This window comes from Dendrobates tinctorius, unplaced genomic scaffold (genome assembly GCF_039654945.1).
Source record: "Dendrobates tinctorius isolate UK_male_01 unplaced genomic scaffold, ASM3965494v1 ptg000147l, whole genome shotgun sequence".
Lineage (NCBI taxonomy): Eukaryota > Metazoa > Chordata > Amphibia > Anura > Dendrobatidae > Dendrobates > Dendrobates tinctorius.
In genome coordinates, this window is record NW_027361814.1 from 17,097,501 (window position 1) to 17,114,256 (window position 16,756).

The 16,756-nt window shown below is 42.3% G+C and overlaps 1 protein-coding gene across 2 annotated transcripts in view; it reads left to right on the forward strand.

The window, feature by feature from the left end:
* LOC141049756 (alpha-2-macroglobulin-like protein 1) overlaps window positions 1-16,756 on the forward strand; it is a 163,808-nt gene that overhangs the window by 66,055 nt on the left and 80,997 nt on the right. For both annotated transcript variants that reach the window (XM_073546484.1, XM_073546483.1), the window contains exons 14-15: window positions 567-712; window positions 7,140-7,289. In XM_073546484.1, the coding sequence (XP_073402585.1) occupies window positions 567-712; window positions 7,140-7,289 (296 nt within the window). The remainder of the gene's footprint in view (window positions 1-566; window positions 713-7,139; window positions 7,290-16,756) is intronic.

The following is a 16,756-nucleotide window of genomic DNA, read 5'->3' on the forward strand; positions in this document are numbered from 1 at the left end:
TAACAAAAAAAATGCATGTGCAAAAAAACGCATACATAAGCATGCCAATGCGCACATATGCGCACCCATAGACTTATATTGGGTGTCTTGCTGTAAAAAAATGCATTGCGCGCGCATGCGTTTTTTTGAGGCAAATCGGACGCACAAAAAATGCAACAAGTTGCATTTTGTGCGCCCGAGCGCATACCGCAAAAAAACGCATGCGCGGTAAAACGCGTACAAACGCATGTGTATGCGCACATAAGCGCATCCCATGCAAAGTATAGGGAAAAAAACGCATGCGCTATTTAGCGCTAAATTACCGCGAAAAAAACGCAAATGTGAAACCAGCCTGAGCTGGTTTTACATGTCCAAAAAACACGAACCGTGATCATACGTATCATAATAACTTTTCTGACGGCCAGATTGATTATGAGACAGTCGGCTCATATCAGGAGACCTGGAGGTCAGGCCACCTTCTGCAATGCAGCATGGTCTGTGTTTCACGGATGTAAGAAACTGACCTAATATGTGACAGGTGACACAACTGCAAACTATTATAAACTTGCTCTGTTCTCTACTTTCAGTGATGATGGGCACCATCATACTCCCACTCAATGTCACTATGGAGATCTCCCCATTAGCCAAAATTTTTGCTTACGCAATACTCAGCGATCGCAGAATAGCAGCAGACACTGAAAAGTTTCCTGTGGGCAAGTGCTTCAATAACAAGGTAAATAGATGCATCTTTGTAGTAACAAAGATTTTCTTAAGTTAATTTGCTAGAATGCTTCACCAAGTCAACCAAAGATACCCTTGTGTGATAACCTCATGTGGAATAGGGCAGAAGGGGGCTTTGTGCTCCTGTCAGTCTACAATCTGCTTGACGGTGGCCAAACTTTCAGTTACAACGAGCCTCTTCCACCTCTCCAATTACACACGTACATACACACAATGTTCCCGCAATAAAAATCTATATTAAGAAATGTAACAGTGTGAAATGGTTTGTCACAACACCAAGTGCGTATCGGACAGTTGGGTTTGAGCCTCTGAACACAGGGCTGATAATCTGATAATGAATACCAAATCTGCGCACATCAGAAAGGGTAATGTGTAGTGTTGAGCATTCCGATACCGCAAGTATCGGGTATCGGCCGATACTTGCTGTATCGGAATTCCGATACCGACTTCCGATATTTTTTCAATATCGGAAGTCGGCATCGGAATCCGAAGTTCAAAGTTGATTGACAGCCTGACGTCATCATGATGCGCGGTGTGTGCGCATCATGATGCGCCGTCATTTCGGGCCTTCCGGGGGTCTCTGCCGGCCTGCCGAGGGGCTGTGCCGGCCTGCCGGGGGGCTGTGTGGACTGCCCGGGGTCTGTACCGGCCTGCCGGGGGGCTGTGCCGGCCTGCCGGTGGTCTGTGCACCCTGTGGGGGTCTGTACCGGCCTGCCGGGGGGCTGTGCCGGCCTGCCGGTGGTCTGTGCACCCTGTGGGGGTCTGTACCGGCCTGCCGGGGGGCTGTGCCGGCCTGCCGGGGGGCTGTGCTGATGTCCGGGGGTCTGTGCAAGCATCGTCCGATGGGACTACAAGTCCCATCTGGCGATGCCTGCTACCATGACAGTGATTGACACATTAGCCAATGATGGGACAGTAGTAGTCCCATCATCCGGCTAATGTGTTAAATGTTAAAAAAAAAAAAAAAATACTACATACATACTACATGCATGCTACATACATACTACATGCTACATACATACTACATACATACTACATGCATGCTACATACATACTACATGCTACATACATACTACATATATACTACATGCATGCTACATACATACTACATGCTACATACATACTACATATATACTACATGCATGCTACATACATACTACATGCTACATACATACTACATATATACTACATACATACTACATACATACTACATACATACTACATGCTACATACATACTACATATATACTACATGCATGCTACATACATACTACATGCTACATACATACTACATATATACTGCATACATACTACATACATACTACATGCATGCTACATACATACTACATGCATGCTACATACATACTACATATATACTACATGCATGCTACATACATACTACATGCTACATACATACTACATATATACTACATGCATGCTACATACATACTGCATGCTACATGCATGCTACATACATACTACATACATACTACATGCTACATACATACCACATATATACTACATACATACTACATACAATACATTCATACAATACATACATAGACATACAGTACATATAACATAGAGTAACATACTTACCAATACTTGTCACATTGTTCCCCGAAGCCATTGTCTTTTACGGAATAAATATTAACATAACAAACCACAAAAATACTCACCCACGATCCGAAGCAGTCCACGAGTGTGTCCCACGACGATCTTGGGTAGAGAACTGCAGCATCAGCTGTTGCTGCCGTTCTCTACGGGCTGCAGGAATCCAATGACGGAAGGTAGGTATCCTTCCGCACTGTATTCCTCCGCCACTTAAAAAAAAAAAAAGTCCCTAGTCTCACTTTATGCCATTGCTGTGTGGGAAATGGCATAAAGTGAGACTAGGGACTTTTTTTTTTTAAGTGGCGGAGGAATACAGTGCGGAAGGATACCTACCTTCCGTCATTGGATTCCTGCAGCCCGTAGAGAACGGCAGCAACAGCTGATGCTGCAGTTCTCTACCCAAGATCGTCGTGGGACACACTCGTGGACTGCTTCGGATCGTGGGTGAGTATTTTTGTGGTTTGTTATGTTAATATTTATTCCGTAAAAGACAATGGCTTCGGGGAACAATGTGACAAGTATTGGTAAGTATGTTACTCTATGTTATATGTACTGTATGTCTATGTATGTATTGTATGAATGTATTGTATGTAGTATGTATGTAGTATATATGTGGTATGTACGTAGCATGTAGTATGTATGTAGTATGTATGTAGCATGCATGTAGCATGCAGTATGTATGTAGCATGCATGTAGTATATATGTAGCATGTATGTAGTATGTATGTAGCATGCATGTAGTATATATGTAGTATGTATGTAGCATGTAGTATGTATGTAGCATGCATGTAGTATGTATGTAGTATGTATGTAGTATATATGTAGTATGTATGTAGCATGTAGTATGTATGTAGCATGCATGTAGTATATATGTAGTATGTATGTAGCATGTAGTATGTATGTAGTATGTATGTAGTATGTATGTAGTATGTATGTAGTATATATGTAGTATGTATGTAGCATGTAGTATGTATGTAGCATGCATGTAGTATATATGTAGTATGTATGTAGCATGTAGTATGTATGTAGCATGCATGTAGTATGTATATAGTATGTATGTAGTATATATGTAGTATGTATGTAGCATGTAGTATGTATGTAGCATGCATGTAGTATATATGTAGTATGTATGTAGCATGTAGTATGTATGTAGCATGCATGTAGTATGTATGTAGTATGTATGTAGTATATATGTAGTATGTATGTAGCATGTAGTATGTATGTAGCATGCATGTAGTATATATGTAGTATGTATGTAGTATGTATGTAGTATGTATGTAGTATATATGTGTTATGTATGTAGTATGTATGTAGTATATATGTGTTATGTATGTAGTATGTATGTAGTATATATGTGGTATGTATGTAGTATGTATGTAGTATGTATGTAGCATGTAGTATGTATGTAGCATGCATGTAGTATGTATGTAGTATTTTTTTTTTTTTTTAAACATTTAACACATTAGCCGGATGATGGGACTACTACTGTCCCATCATTGGCTAATGTGTCAATCACTGTCATGGTAGCAGGCATCGCCAGATGGGACTTGTAGTCCCATCGGACGATGCTTGCACAGACCCCCGGACATCAGCACAGCCCCCCGGCAGGCCGGCACAGCCCCCCGGCAGGCCGGTACAGACCCCCACATGGTGCACAGACCACCGGCAGGCCGGCACAGCCCCCCGGCAGGCCGGTACAGACCCCCACAGGGTGCACAGCCCCCCGGCAGGCCGGCACAGCCCCCCGGCAGGCCGGCACAGCCCACCGGAGCCTGCACAGCCCCCCTGGCAGGCCGGCACAGCCCCCCGGCAGGCCGGCACAGACCACCGGAGCCTGCACAGACCCCCTGGCAGGCCGGCACAGCCCCCCGAAAGGCCCGTACAGACCCCAGAGAGGCTGTACAAGGGAAAAACAGGATTTTTCTTATTCCGATACCGGAAGTCCCATAGACTTGAATGGGACTTCCCGTATCGGAATCGGCGATACCGATACTTTTTTTTAAGATCGGCCGATCCATTCCGATCCGATACTTTGAAGTATCGGACGGTATCGCTCAACTCTAGTAATGTGGCAAATGATGATTTACACAGTAGCTGCCTCTTTAAGTAGAGTATGATGGTGGTGGTGGTTGTTTGTGTAGCTAATTCCCAATCATGACAAAGCAGTTAACTTGAAAAGAACAGTCTTTTTGTTAATGATAATGGGGTAAATGACTATATACAAACCGTATGTAATTGGTGGTCAAGTACATTCGCAGTTGAAGGTTCACCTTTACATTCAGATCTCTGTGGGATACTTGTCTAATCAATACAATTCACTTGTTCACAGGCTGACCCTCTAGTAACCCTCACTCATTATTCCTTACTTAGGGCTGAGCTCAGTTGTGCTTTTTCTCTGAGGGTTTTTTTACCTCCTGGAGGCGCAACAGGAATTCTTCCAATCTGAAGGCTGTTTGTTCCCCTTTTTTCTATTGGTTTCTTCTAGACCCAGCAATCAGAAGGAGATCAACATCTCCTCGTTGCAGTCTGCTTTCCTCTGCTGACTCCTCTTCCTCTTCCATATGATTCTTTTTAGCTGCAGTCATTGGCTGACTTACCAGGGGAAGCTTGTTCCAGCTCTTTTCAGAAATCTCTACTTACCAAGCAGAGCTGAGTCATGTCAACAAGATTGCCTGTCAGCAAGTCTCACAATATGTTACAACATACACTTTACACAGAAATCACAGTATTTGCATGGAACACAGTATACAGGGTGGGCCATGTATATAGATACACCTAAATAAAATGGAAATGGTTGTTGATATCAACTTCTTGTTTGTGGCACATTAGTATATGGGAGGGGGAAAACATTTCAAGATGGGTGGTGACCATGGTGGCCAATTTGAAGTCAGACATTTTGAAATCTGCAATTTTGGATCAAACTTTATTTTTTCCAAAGGGAAGAGGGTCATGTGACATATCAAACATATTGAGAATTTCACAAGAAAAACAATGGTGTGCTTGGTTTTAGCGTAACTTTATTCTTTCATGAGTAATTTACAAGTTTCTCTTTGTTTACAGCCATTGACATGTCACAGAGGTTAACATGTGAGGAGCGGATAGAAATTGTGTTGATGTCTGGTGAACGTAGTACCCAGGTCATTGCAGCAGATTTCAATGCAAGTCACCCTACGACAGAAAACTGTCACCATTCCCATTTTATTTAGATGTATCCATATAAATAGCCCACCCAAAAAAGTTTGCCTCATCACTGAACATAATGTTCTGTGTAAACTAAGGGTCCTGTTCCAATTTTTGTTTTTCCCATTCTGCAAATTCAGCGCGCCAATCTGGCATCAGTCGAACATATATTCGGTGGATATTAGCTACTCACAAATGGCACCCTCACAAAATCCAGCTGCGGCAGCATCTCAACGAGGATGACCCAGAGCAGCACACTGAATTTGCAGAATGGGCAAAACAAAAATTGGAACAGGACCCTCAGTTTACACAGAACATTATGTTCAGTGATGAAGCACACTTTTTTGGGTGGGCCATTTTTATGGATACACCTAAATAAAATGAGAATGGTGACAGTTTTCTTGTGTAGGGTGTCTTGCATTGAAATCTGCTGCAAGGCCCGGGTACTGCGTTCACCAGATATCAACACAATTTCTATCCGCTCCTCACGTGTTAACCTTTGTGACGTCAATGGCTGTAAACAAGAGAAACATTTGAATAACTCATGAAAGAACAAAGTTACATTAAAACCAAGCACATCATTGTTTTTCTTGTGAAATTCTCAATAAGTTTGATGTGTCACGTGACCCTCTTCCCATTGGAAAAAAATAAAGTTTGATCAAAATGGCCGACTTCAAAATGGCCATCATGGTCACCACCCATCTTGAAAAGTTTTCCCCCTCCCATATACTAATGTGCCACAAACAGGAAGTCGATATCACCAACCATTCCCATTTTATTTAGGTGTATCCATATACATGGCCCACCCTGTACATCTAGCATCACATGGAGATGGCATTTTGAGGGATACGACACTTGCAATTATTTTAACGTCTGGTACCCATCGCTATTTGTGACGAGAAGGTTTATAACACCACACCATTCCAACATCCAGAATCGAGAGAGATACGGGCACGAACGGCTGCTTCTCCATTTGTTCCCTACCAGGACACGAGGTCCAGCTGCCACCTCACCGGGTGGGTGTGGGGATCCCTGTCCTCTTCATAGACTCCATTCCAAGAGATCAGACACACAGCTCAGACATTTAGGCAATGTGCACATAGAGGGGTTTTTTAATGCGTTCAACAGCAGCAAGTTAGCTGGTGGAAACTACTTCACAAAACGTTCCTTCTTTGTGGAGTTTTGGCAGAATTTTGCATTTCCTGGTCTTTTTTTTTGTAAAAAAGTTTTTAAGTGCTTTTGCTGAGGAGCTGCTTCAAACAAGTGGCATGCACATTCTTTTCTCCCACCAAGTGTTTTTTAAACCTGAAGTGGAAGGAAAACATTAAAAAAACTAAACATATGATCAGCAAATCGATAATAAAATTAAATTGCAAGTGTACTTTAAGTGTTTTTTTGAGCGATTTTTCAGGTGTTTTTCGGAGTTCAACTGTTCCAAAAGATTCCTCACAAGTTTTAGGTATTTCTCAAATGGGAATCAGGCGTATCATGGTTATAGTAGTTGACAAAAGGTCTATGATCATTTAAAACTGATGTCTGGATCCTTCTTTATTGGCCCTTTGACCGAAGTGTGGTGGTTTATGACTAGCTACTATCTGAAACCAGTGCTATTCTCTCTCTATTCCAGGTTACTTTGGACTTTTCTAAGAAGGAAGCTTTGCCAGGGTCTGATGTTACTTTACGATTAAGTGCCGATCCCGGATCTTTGTGTTCGGTGAGATCGGTGGATAAGGGCGTTCTGTTACTTAGACCTGAAGCAGATATCTCTGAGGATACGGTGAGTTTTGCTCATACATTTATGCATCATGTTGATGTTTTTTTACAAAAAGCATTCACTGTCCATGGGTTGGACCTAGGACCATCATTGATCAATATCCCTACTTTGAACAATTCGCCATAACTGATCACAACACCATGGATATGAAATTACTGGTATTGAAAAGTAACTTTACATCTCAGAGAGAGAGAGGAGTCTGTGAGTACAAGCTCATGATGACCTTTGACACTCTCAATGCTGGAATGAACGTGTCACATGGATTTTATGTCTTTTTACATCAATTAAGGAATTTGCTCCTACGACCTTGTGGGGGCATCACAACACATTAGGAGACCCCAATCAGAGGACAATAAAACATCCAGACTCCTTATCTATGAACTGGTCCAATATTTATGCTTTTCCCTCTTCCATAATGATAGTTCTGCTTCATGTCACTTGTCTTATCTATTGCATTTTTTCTCTGCTGTGCTGTACATAAATATGTGACTCTTCAGATTTTGTATTAGTCAATGCCTGATGAAGAGACCTGAGTAGTCTCGAAAGCTTGCAATGTGTTACCATCTTTTCAGTTAGCTATTAAAAGGTGTCAACCACTGAGGACTCTCAATTCTGAATATTTTTCGTCATAACTGGTAATTAATTTTATTAAGAAATTAATAAAGACGATGTGAAAGGATACATAGAACCTAAGGCCACGTGCACATTTTGAGTATTTGGTGAATTTTTTAACCTCAGTATTTGTAAAGCAAAACCAGGGGTTGGTTAAAAAATTCAGAAGTGGTGACGTGTTTCTATTATACTTTTCCTTTCATAGTTCCACTCCTAATTTTGGTTTACAAATACTGAAATTAAAAAAATCACAAAGTACATGTACATGTGGCTTGAGTCAATCTTTCTGCTTTGTCTTTCAGCAGAAGAACTAGACTTTACTGATAGTCTCTGTCATCCACATCTTACAAAGATGCTCCACATAGAGTGTTGGAGAAGACAACCTGCATTTGTTTGGCCATGAAATAAATTACATTTTTACTATTTTGGTAACCTATGAAATTGAGCAATATCAATCAATACCCCTGCATTATATACATATTTTTTGCACTTTTTTATGCAGGGTGCAGACCGGGTTCCTCCAATAGTGGCTGGGTAATTTTGGGGTGTCTGGCCTCTGGATGCACATATGGTAATGACAGTCTGCCTGATGTAATAGTAGGGGGCGTTGATAATAGGCAGTTATATGGACAGAGGTGCATCTCACATAATGGTGTGAATGACACCCTATGCAATCCTGTTTGCATTTTGAATACTAGGCAGCCACCCCACAGATGTTATGTGTGTTAGTAAGTGGTTGTTATTGTAAGAAAAAGTCTTACTGAGAGCTGGAAGAGCCGGAAAAAGATGTAGACAATCCTCTTATCAAGCTGAGGTCGAAGTTTATTAGGAGATACACGGCAGAACAGGTACAGATAGTCAGTGGGCAGAGATTCGCTGAGAAGTCTGGCGATGAAAAGGCTCCAGCCCTGGCCATGGTGTGGCACAGTGGCATAATGGCGGTGGACTGGCCCCGAGCAACAGTGACAGGGGCTTTTTATACATAATACAAACAGAGAAAAGCTGCATTTTGCCGCAGAGGGCATTTACATAATTCTACAGAAACCTGTATTTTAGAACAAAGAATATAATGACATAATATGAAGACATTAATTAACGTTTCCCCAAACAACACTAAACCCATAAAAGTCATTGGTATCTATAGCTACTGTCCTTAATCTTATCCCTGCTTCCAGGTTTGATCCATAAATTAATGCATTTGCCATTTTAATGAGTTTGTTCTTCTACCAACACTATCATGTATACACACATTGACCATATATTTGTTAACCCTATTCCCCTATTGATCCAGTTTTCCTTCATGCTCGCCTGCCAGGGTTGATAGCAGACATGATCTCATTTCACATCCTCCATTTCAAAGTACATTTTATTAGTTCTATTATAAAAGTTGAATCTTTTCCTAACTTTCACAAGATGGCTGCCTGATTCATCATGGCGGCTCAGTATATTATAGCTGACCATTCTCTTACAAGTCCCCCTCTTGTACTCTATCCAGAGTACAACATATAGTGCTGTAATATTCATGGGTGAATTATTGAAAATAAGAATATTGAGGCAATTCAGCTCTTTATGCACGTGTGTTTAAGGGCAAAAGTCCCTAGAAATAGCACAAACACATAATAAAAAAATAATTCAAATATTAGTCCCAAAAAAAATAAGTTGCACAATAATTAAGTTTATTGGTATTTTTTCTTCTCATTCTTTGGCTTCTGGATTCCCACTGTATAGTGTGAAAAATCTTCTCCTGATCATCCAATAGGTACATGGTCCCAGGAGTCGAATATGAATCTTCGGCTGACCTGAAGAAAATAGAAAAAAAGTGGAGTATCAGTCCTTACCAGAAATCTCAGTAAGATAATTAACAAGTCTACACTGATTGATATGAACAATTTTAACACCTTTGTAGCGAAGGGACCAATGAAATCAATTTGGATGGACTGCCAGGGACCCTCCATTACTTGTATTCTGTGAAGATGGTCCTGGATGAGCAAAAACTGAATGGTTAAGTTTGAGCAAAGGCTTAATCATTGTAGTTGGGATGTAAGGCACTAGCCTGTCATTAACCCTTTTGAAGTAGAGACACTCCCCCTCAATGGGCAGGGACTCAAGGGAATTGAACAGGGATGAGTCTCCATCCTTCTCCTGTGCCTTTACAAGATCTTGAAGAGAAAAAACAAGGGGGGCTCTGAGTGTTTTTTAGTGACTGCTGCGATGACTTCTTGGGGATATTTGTCATCACCCGTAAGTGCAGCTTCCTTGGCTGCGTGGTCTACATATGCATTGCCAAGGATGTGGGGGTCAGGAATGAGTCTCTGGTGCCCTTTAATTTTACAGAAGGACCATAAATTCAGGAATTCTTTGCCCCGCTGCTCAATTTGTTTGAGAATGTCTGCATGTTGCAAAGGCTTATTCTGTGAGTCAACCATCCACCTTAGGGCCCATACATTGAGATACAGGGTGAGGGAGGAAACAACATATGCACTGTCACTGAAGATACTCATTGGCTCCATACACACAAGAATGACCTGTAGAGCTGCTTCCAATTCAGCTCTCTGAGCAGAAAAGTGACCGGGGAGTTTATACTGCAGCAGCAGCGGCTTAGCTGGAAGCCACACTGCGAAGCCTGTGACGTAGTGCCCCTCATGCCAATATCGAGCTCCGTCGATATAGGCACAAGTGACTCCCTCCTGGAAGTCTGCTCGGAAGGGGGAGGGAGTGACATTAACCTGTTCAATTTGACAATCGTGACTTTTTCCTGCATACTGCATCATCTGGGCTAAGTGATATTTCTCACCCACTTCGACTTGTAAGTCTCTAGTCTCAAAATCAATGATTCATTGGGCCATTCTCTGTGAATTAATACCTGAAGCTTTTCCTTTCAACAAAGTTTTTAAAGTGACATGCGGGGTTTGTAAAATTAAAGGAGCAAACCCCAATATATGTCTCACTTGTTTCATAGTCCAGTGCACGCCCAGTAGGTGCTTCATGCACAGAGTGAATCCTTTTTCCATGGGGATGAGCAACCTAGAGTAATAACCTCTAGGGCATACAACTGACTAGACACTTCTGGGCTTTCTTTGGGACATTTTTGTAGAAGCATAAAAGAAATAGAGATATCACCGGTGTGAGTCTGAATGTAAAAGGGCTGGGAAGGATCAGGGTTAACCAATGCAGTAGCTGCCGTAAGGGTGCGTTTCAATCCCTCAAAAGCCTGTAAGGTGGTTCCCTCTATATTGACAGGGGCAAAATCATCATTGACATTTTTTAGTAAATCATACAGTGGTTTAGCCAGATGAGCAAAATCTTCAATAAATTCTCTGGAAAAATTGATAAGACCCAAACATTTTCTGAGCTCAGTAATATTAGTTGGTATGGGGACAGCTTGAATAGCGTTAACCCTATCATGCATGGGTTTCTTTCCTTCTGCTGAGACAGACACATCCAGAAATTTAACCTCTGATTTCATCAATTGTACTTTGTCTAGACTCATTTTGAGTCCTGCATTTTGTAAAGCCTGACAAACATTTTCAAGGATCTCTTTATGTTCACATTCATCGACAGTTTGAATCAATAAATCATCCACATACTGTAGGACTTTGTCTCCGTAGCCAAGGGGTTCTAACACTTGAGCCAATACCTGATGGAAATACACAGGAGAACTGTGAAATCCCATGGGCAACCGCGTGAACAAGTATTCTCAAAAGTGAATGCGAAGTGGAGGGCAGATTCAGGTGTTAGAGGTACTGAGAAAAAGCCATTTGCAATGTCCAAACAAGAAAACACTTTACAATCACTCCTCAGCTGTGACATAACTTCAGGGACAGATGCAACAAGGTGAGCTGCTGAGGGAGTGTATGTTATGAATGGGTCACCGACGAGAAAAAAGCAAAACAAGCTAAGCCACAGAAAACCAGAGTGGTTGGTAACTATGCAGATTGCAGATCCCTGATCTTACCACACAACTAGCAGTAGCCGTGGAGCGTGCCTACGATGAACCTAGATGCCTCGTCATGGCCGGAGGACTACATAAGCCTAAAGCAAGAAAAGGGAAAACTAACTTCCCCAGAGCAGACCCCAAAGGAATTGATAGCCACCACACATGTATTGACGGTGAAACAAGATGAAGGCACAAACACAGGCAGGAAAATAGGCTAAGCAAATGATGGGGCCCAATTTAACTAGACAGGAAAGGAAAGGGAAGACACTATCTGCAACCTGCAAAAAACCCTACAAAAATAATGTCCAACAATTCTGATAGCAAAATTAACCCTGAAGTCACTAGACTTCTCCCACTATATCAGCACTCTGAAATATTCTGAGACAGAGCAAAAAGAGACCGAACTAGTAAGGGACAAAAAGCCAATTGGCAAAATACTGATAAATAAGAGTGGAAATTCAGCTCAGCCCCCAGCCGGGGCTGGCAGGCCACACAAAAAACTGAATAGGCGAACAAAATCAAGTGTGAACATTAGCAGAAAAACTTAGCTTTAGATGACTGCAACAGAGCTGAAAACCAAGAGCTGACAAGCCAGAAGGAATCACCAGCAACTGAATAGGGCGTCGGCTGTCTTAAATCCAATCTGAGAATCCTGAGATCCAATCGTCATCCTCATTCTCAGATGGCAGATCTCCACCGATCAAACCAGCCGCACCACCTCCCGTTACCACCAGAGGGAGTCCAGAAGGGGAACTCACAACTGGTGAACCAGAGAATGAACTCACAACAGTACCCCCCCTTGAGGAGGGGTCACCAAACCCTCATCCACGCCACCAGGCCGATCAGGATGGGCCCGGTGAAAAGCACGAACCAATCTATTGGAATGAATATCGGAGGCAGAGACCCAAGAATTATCTTCCTGACCATAACCCTTACATTTGACCAAATACTGGAGTCTCCATCTAATCAAGCGAGAATCCAATATTTTCTCTACCTCATATTCCACATTGCCTTCAACCAACACAGGGTCAGGAGGTGCTGCCATAGGAACCACTGGCTCAACAAACCTCTTCAACAGAGATTTGTGAAATACGTTATGGATCTTGAACGTAACTGGAAGAGCCAATCGAAACGAAACAGGATTAAGAATTTCCAAAATCTTATAAGGACCAATAAATTTTGGCTTAAATTTAGGAGATGCAACCTTCATAGGAATATTCTTAGACGACAACCAAACCATATCACCCACTTTAAACAGGGGACCAATGGTCCTATGCCGGTTGGAAAATCGCTGGGCCTTTTCCTGAGAGAGTGACAACTTATCCACCACTTGGTCCCATATCTGCTGCATTCTCTTAACCACATTGTCCACACCTGGGCAGGACGAAGACTCCACTTGCCCTGAAGAGAATTGAGATGAAACCCAAAGTTACGGAAAAAGGGTGACATCAAAGTGGCAGAACTAGCTCTATTGTTCAGTGCGAATTTGGCCAAGGGCAAAAATGAGACCAAATCATCCTGATCAGCAGATATAAAACATCTCAAATAAGACTCCAAGGTCAGGAAGATCAGAAATAAAATCCATTAAGATATGGGTCCATGGCCTCTTGGGCAGCGGCAAGGGCATCAGCAACCCACTAGAACGATAACAGGGTTTAGACCGAGAACAAGTCCCACAGGACTGTACAAAATTCCTGACGTCACGAGATAAGGCAGGCCACCAAAAGGACCGACTCACCAAATCTCTGGTACCAAAAATACCTGGATGACGAGCCAATGCGGAGCAATGAATTTCAGACATGGCAGAAAGAACTACCCCTCACCTAGGATCGTAGTAGGCGCGGTCACACTAAGAGAATCGGCAAAGAAACTCCTAGAAAGGGCGTCTGCCTTAACATTCTTAGTGCCCGGAAGAAAAGAGACCACAAAATTAAAACGCGTGAAAAATAAGGCCCATCTAGCCTGTCTAGGATTCAAGCGTTTGGCCGACTCCAGATAAATCAAATTCTTGTGGTCAGTGAGGACCACAACTAGATGTCTAGCTCTCTCCAACCAATGTCTCCACTCCTCAAATGCCCACTTCATGGCCAACAATTCCCGATTCCCCACGTCATAGTTACGTTCAGATGGGGAGAACTTTCGAGAAAAGAAGGCACAGGGATTCATCTTAGAAGTCACAGAGTCTTTTTGGGACAAAACAGCTCCTGCACCAATCTCAGAAGCATCTACCTCCACCTGAAATGGAAGTGAGACATCAGGTTGCCGTAAAACTGGAGCTGAAGTAAATCTCTGCTTAAGCTCCTGAAATGCTGAGATAGCCTCAGGAGACCAATTCAGCACATCAGCGCCCTTCTTGGTCAGATCAGTCAGTGGTTTGTCAATACCAGAAAAATTACCTATAAATTTACGATAGAAATTAGCAAAACCTAAAAACTTCTGTAGGGCCTTCAAAGAAGTAGGCTGAACCCAATCATAAATGGCCTGTACCTTGGCCGGGTCCATTTCAATAGTCGATGGAGATAAGATAAATCCCAAAAATGAAATCCTCTGTACACCAAAGAGGCATTTCGATCCCTTAACAAACAGGGAATTCTCTCTCAAAATCCGGAACACAGTCCGGACGTGTTCCACATGAGAATCCCAATCACTAGAAAAGATCAAAATATCATCCAGATAGATGATCAAAAAGTTATCCACAAAGTCACAGAAAATATCATTCATAAAGGACTGGAAGACAGAAGGGGCATTAGTGAGCCCAAAAGGCATCACCAGGTACTCAAAATGTCCCTCCGGAGTATTAAACGCCGTCTTCCATTCATCCCCGTGCTTGATACGAATAAGATTATACGCCCCTCTGAGGTCAAGCTTAGTAAACCAGCAGGCACTCTTAACTCTGGAGAAAAAATCAGACATCAGAGGTAACGGGTACTGATATTTAATCATCATCTTGTTAAGGGAACGATAATCAATACACGGTCTTAATGAACCATCTTTCTTGGCCACAAAAAAAAAAACAGCACCTAAAGGTGACGAGGATGGTTTAATATGACCCTTCTCCAATGACTCCTTAATATAGGATCGCATAGCATCATGTTCGGGTACTGATAAGTTGAAAACCTGACCCTTGGGAAATTTACACCCAGGCATCAACTCAATTGCACAGTCATAACTCCTATGAGGAGGCAAAGACGCAGACTTACTCTCACTAAATACATCAGAAAAATCGGCTAGATAATCAAGAATATCATGAGACTGAGGAGAGGTGGAGAAAACAGGAGCGTCCCTAAGAACACACTGACAACCCCAACTCACCACAGAGACAGATTTCCAATCCAAAACTGGATTATGAGTTTGCAACCAAGGGAACCCCAGAACAATAGTATCATGCAAATTATGCAGCACCAAAAATTTACAATTTTCTTGGTGGTCTGGGACAACCCGCATTGTCACCTGGGTCCAAAACTGAGGTTTATTCTCCGCCAAAGGAGTAGCATCAATACCCCTCAAAGGAATAGGCGTCCGCAGAGGCGTCATGGAAAAACCACGTTTAGCAAAGTTCAAATCCATCAGATTCAACGCTGCTCCTGAATCCACAAAAGCCTTCATGGAAAATGTGGATAAGGCCTCTTTTACACTTCAGTTTTTTACAATCAGTCACAATCCGCCAGGTTTTGAAAAAAACGGATCCTCAATTTTGTTTTGAGGATCCGTTTTTTTTCCCCATTGACTTGCATTAATGGCGGATTGTGACGGATTGCTGTCCGTTGCATCCGTTTTTTTTGAGGATCCGACAAAACTTGCTGTCCGTCACCATCCTCAAAGATTTCAAAACGGAGCTTGCAACGTTTTTTTCTCTGGCGGATCCTCCAGACACTCATTTAACCCGAATTTCTTTCTGGGTGCCGGTCTCTCTCTCTCTCTCTCTCTCTCTCCCCCTTCCCGGCCAGCAGTTCCTTTATTTCCTCATTTTCAGGATCCGTCTGAAAACGGATCCTGTGCCATCCGTTCACATCAGTTGAGAACGGATCCGCTTATCTGACTTTTTGGCGGATTTGAACTGATGCAAAAAAACTGAAGTGTGAAAGAGGCCTAAGGAGCAGATCAGTGTAATTGCCAAAAGAAACTTAGGTTGTATACTGCCCACAGCAAATGTGTGTGCAAAACGTTTCTCTCGTTTTGGGCAGACAGAAATAATATGAGAGACGTCTCCACAGAAAAAACACAGCTTACTACGCCTTCTAAACTCCTGACGTTGCGCCCTAGACAAAACTCTATCACATTGCATAGGTTCAGACATTTGTCCAAAAGGTGGCAATTCCTCTTGTGTAGTTTTGTGTTCACGTAAACGCCGATCAATTTGAAAGGCTAATGACATAGAATCGTCAAGACCAGAGGGAACAGGAAATTCCACCATAGTATCTTTTACGGTTTCTGACAAACCCTTCCGAAAGAGAGCTGCCAAGGCACCATCATTCCAGGTAGTAAGGACCGTCCACTTTTGGAATTTTTGACAGTATAACTCTGCAGAATCCTGACCCTGGTTCAATGCCAATAGGGCTTTCTCAGCTTGATCAATAGCATTAGGTTCATCATACAACAACCCCAAGGCTTGAAAAAATGCATCCACATTAGTCAGAATAGGATCTTCAGGTGTCAAAGAAAACTCCCAATCCTGGGGATCACCACGCAGCAAAGAGATGACAATTTAGCTCCCCGATGAATTAGGCATCAAGGCAATAAATAATTTACAATTATTCTTAAAATTCAAAAATTTAGACCGCTCCCCAAAAAAACACATCAGGAGTAGGGATCCTTGGTTCAGCAGCAGGTGAATGAGCGAGATAGGTGGAAATTCCCCGCACTTCAGCAGTGAGCTGCTCCACACGATCAGACAATTGCTTAATCTCCATTTTAAAAAAAA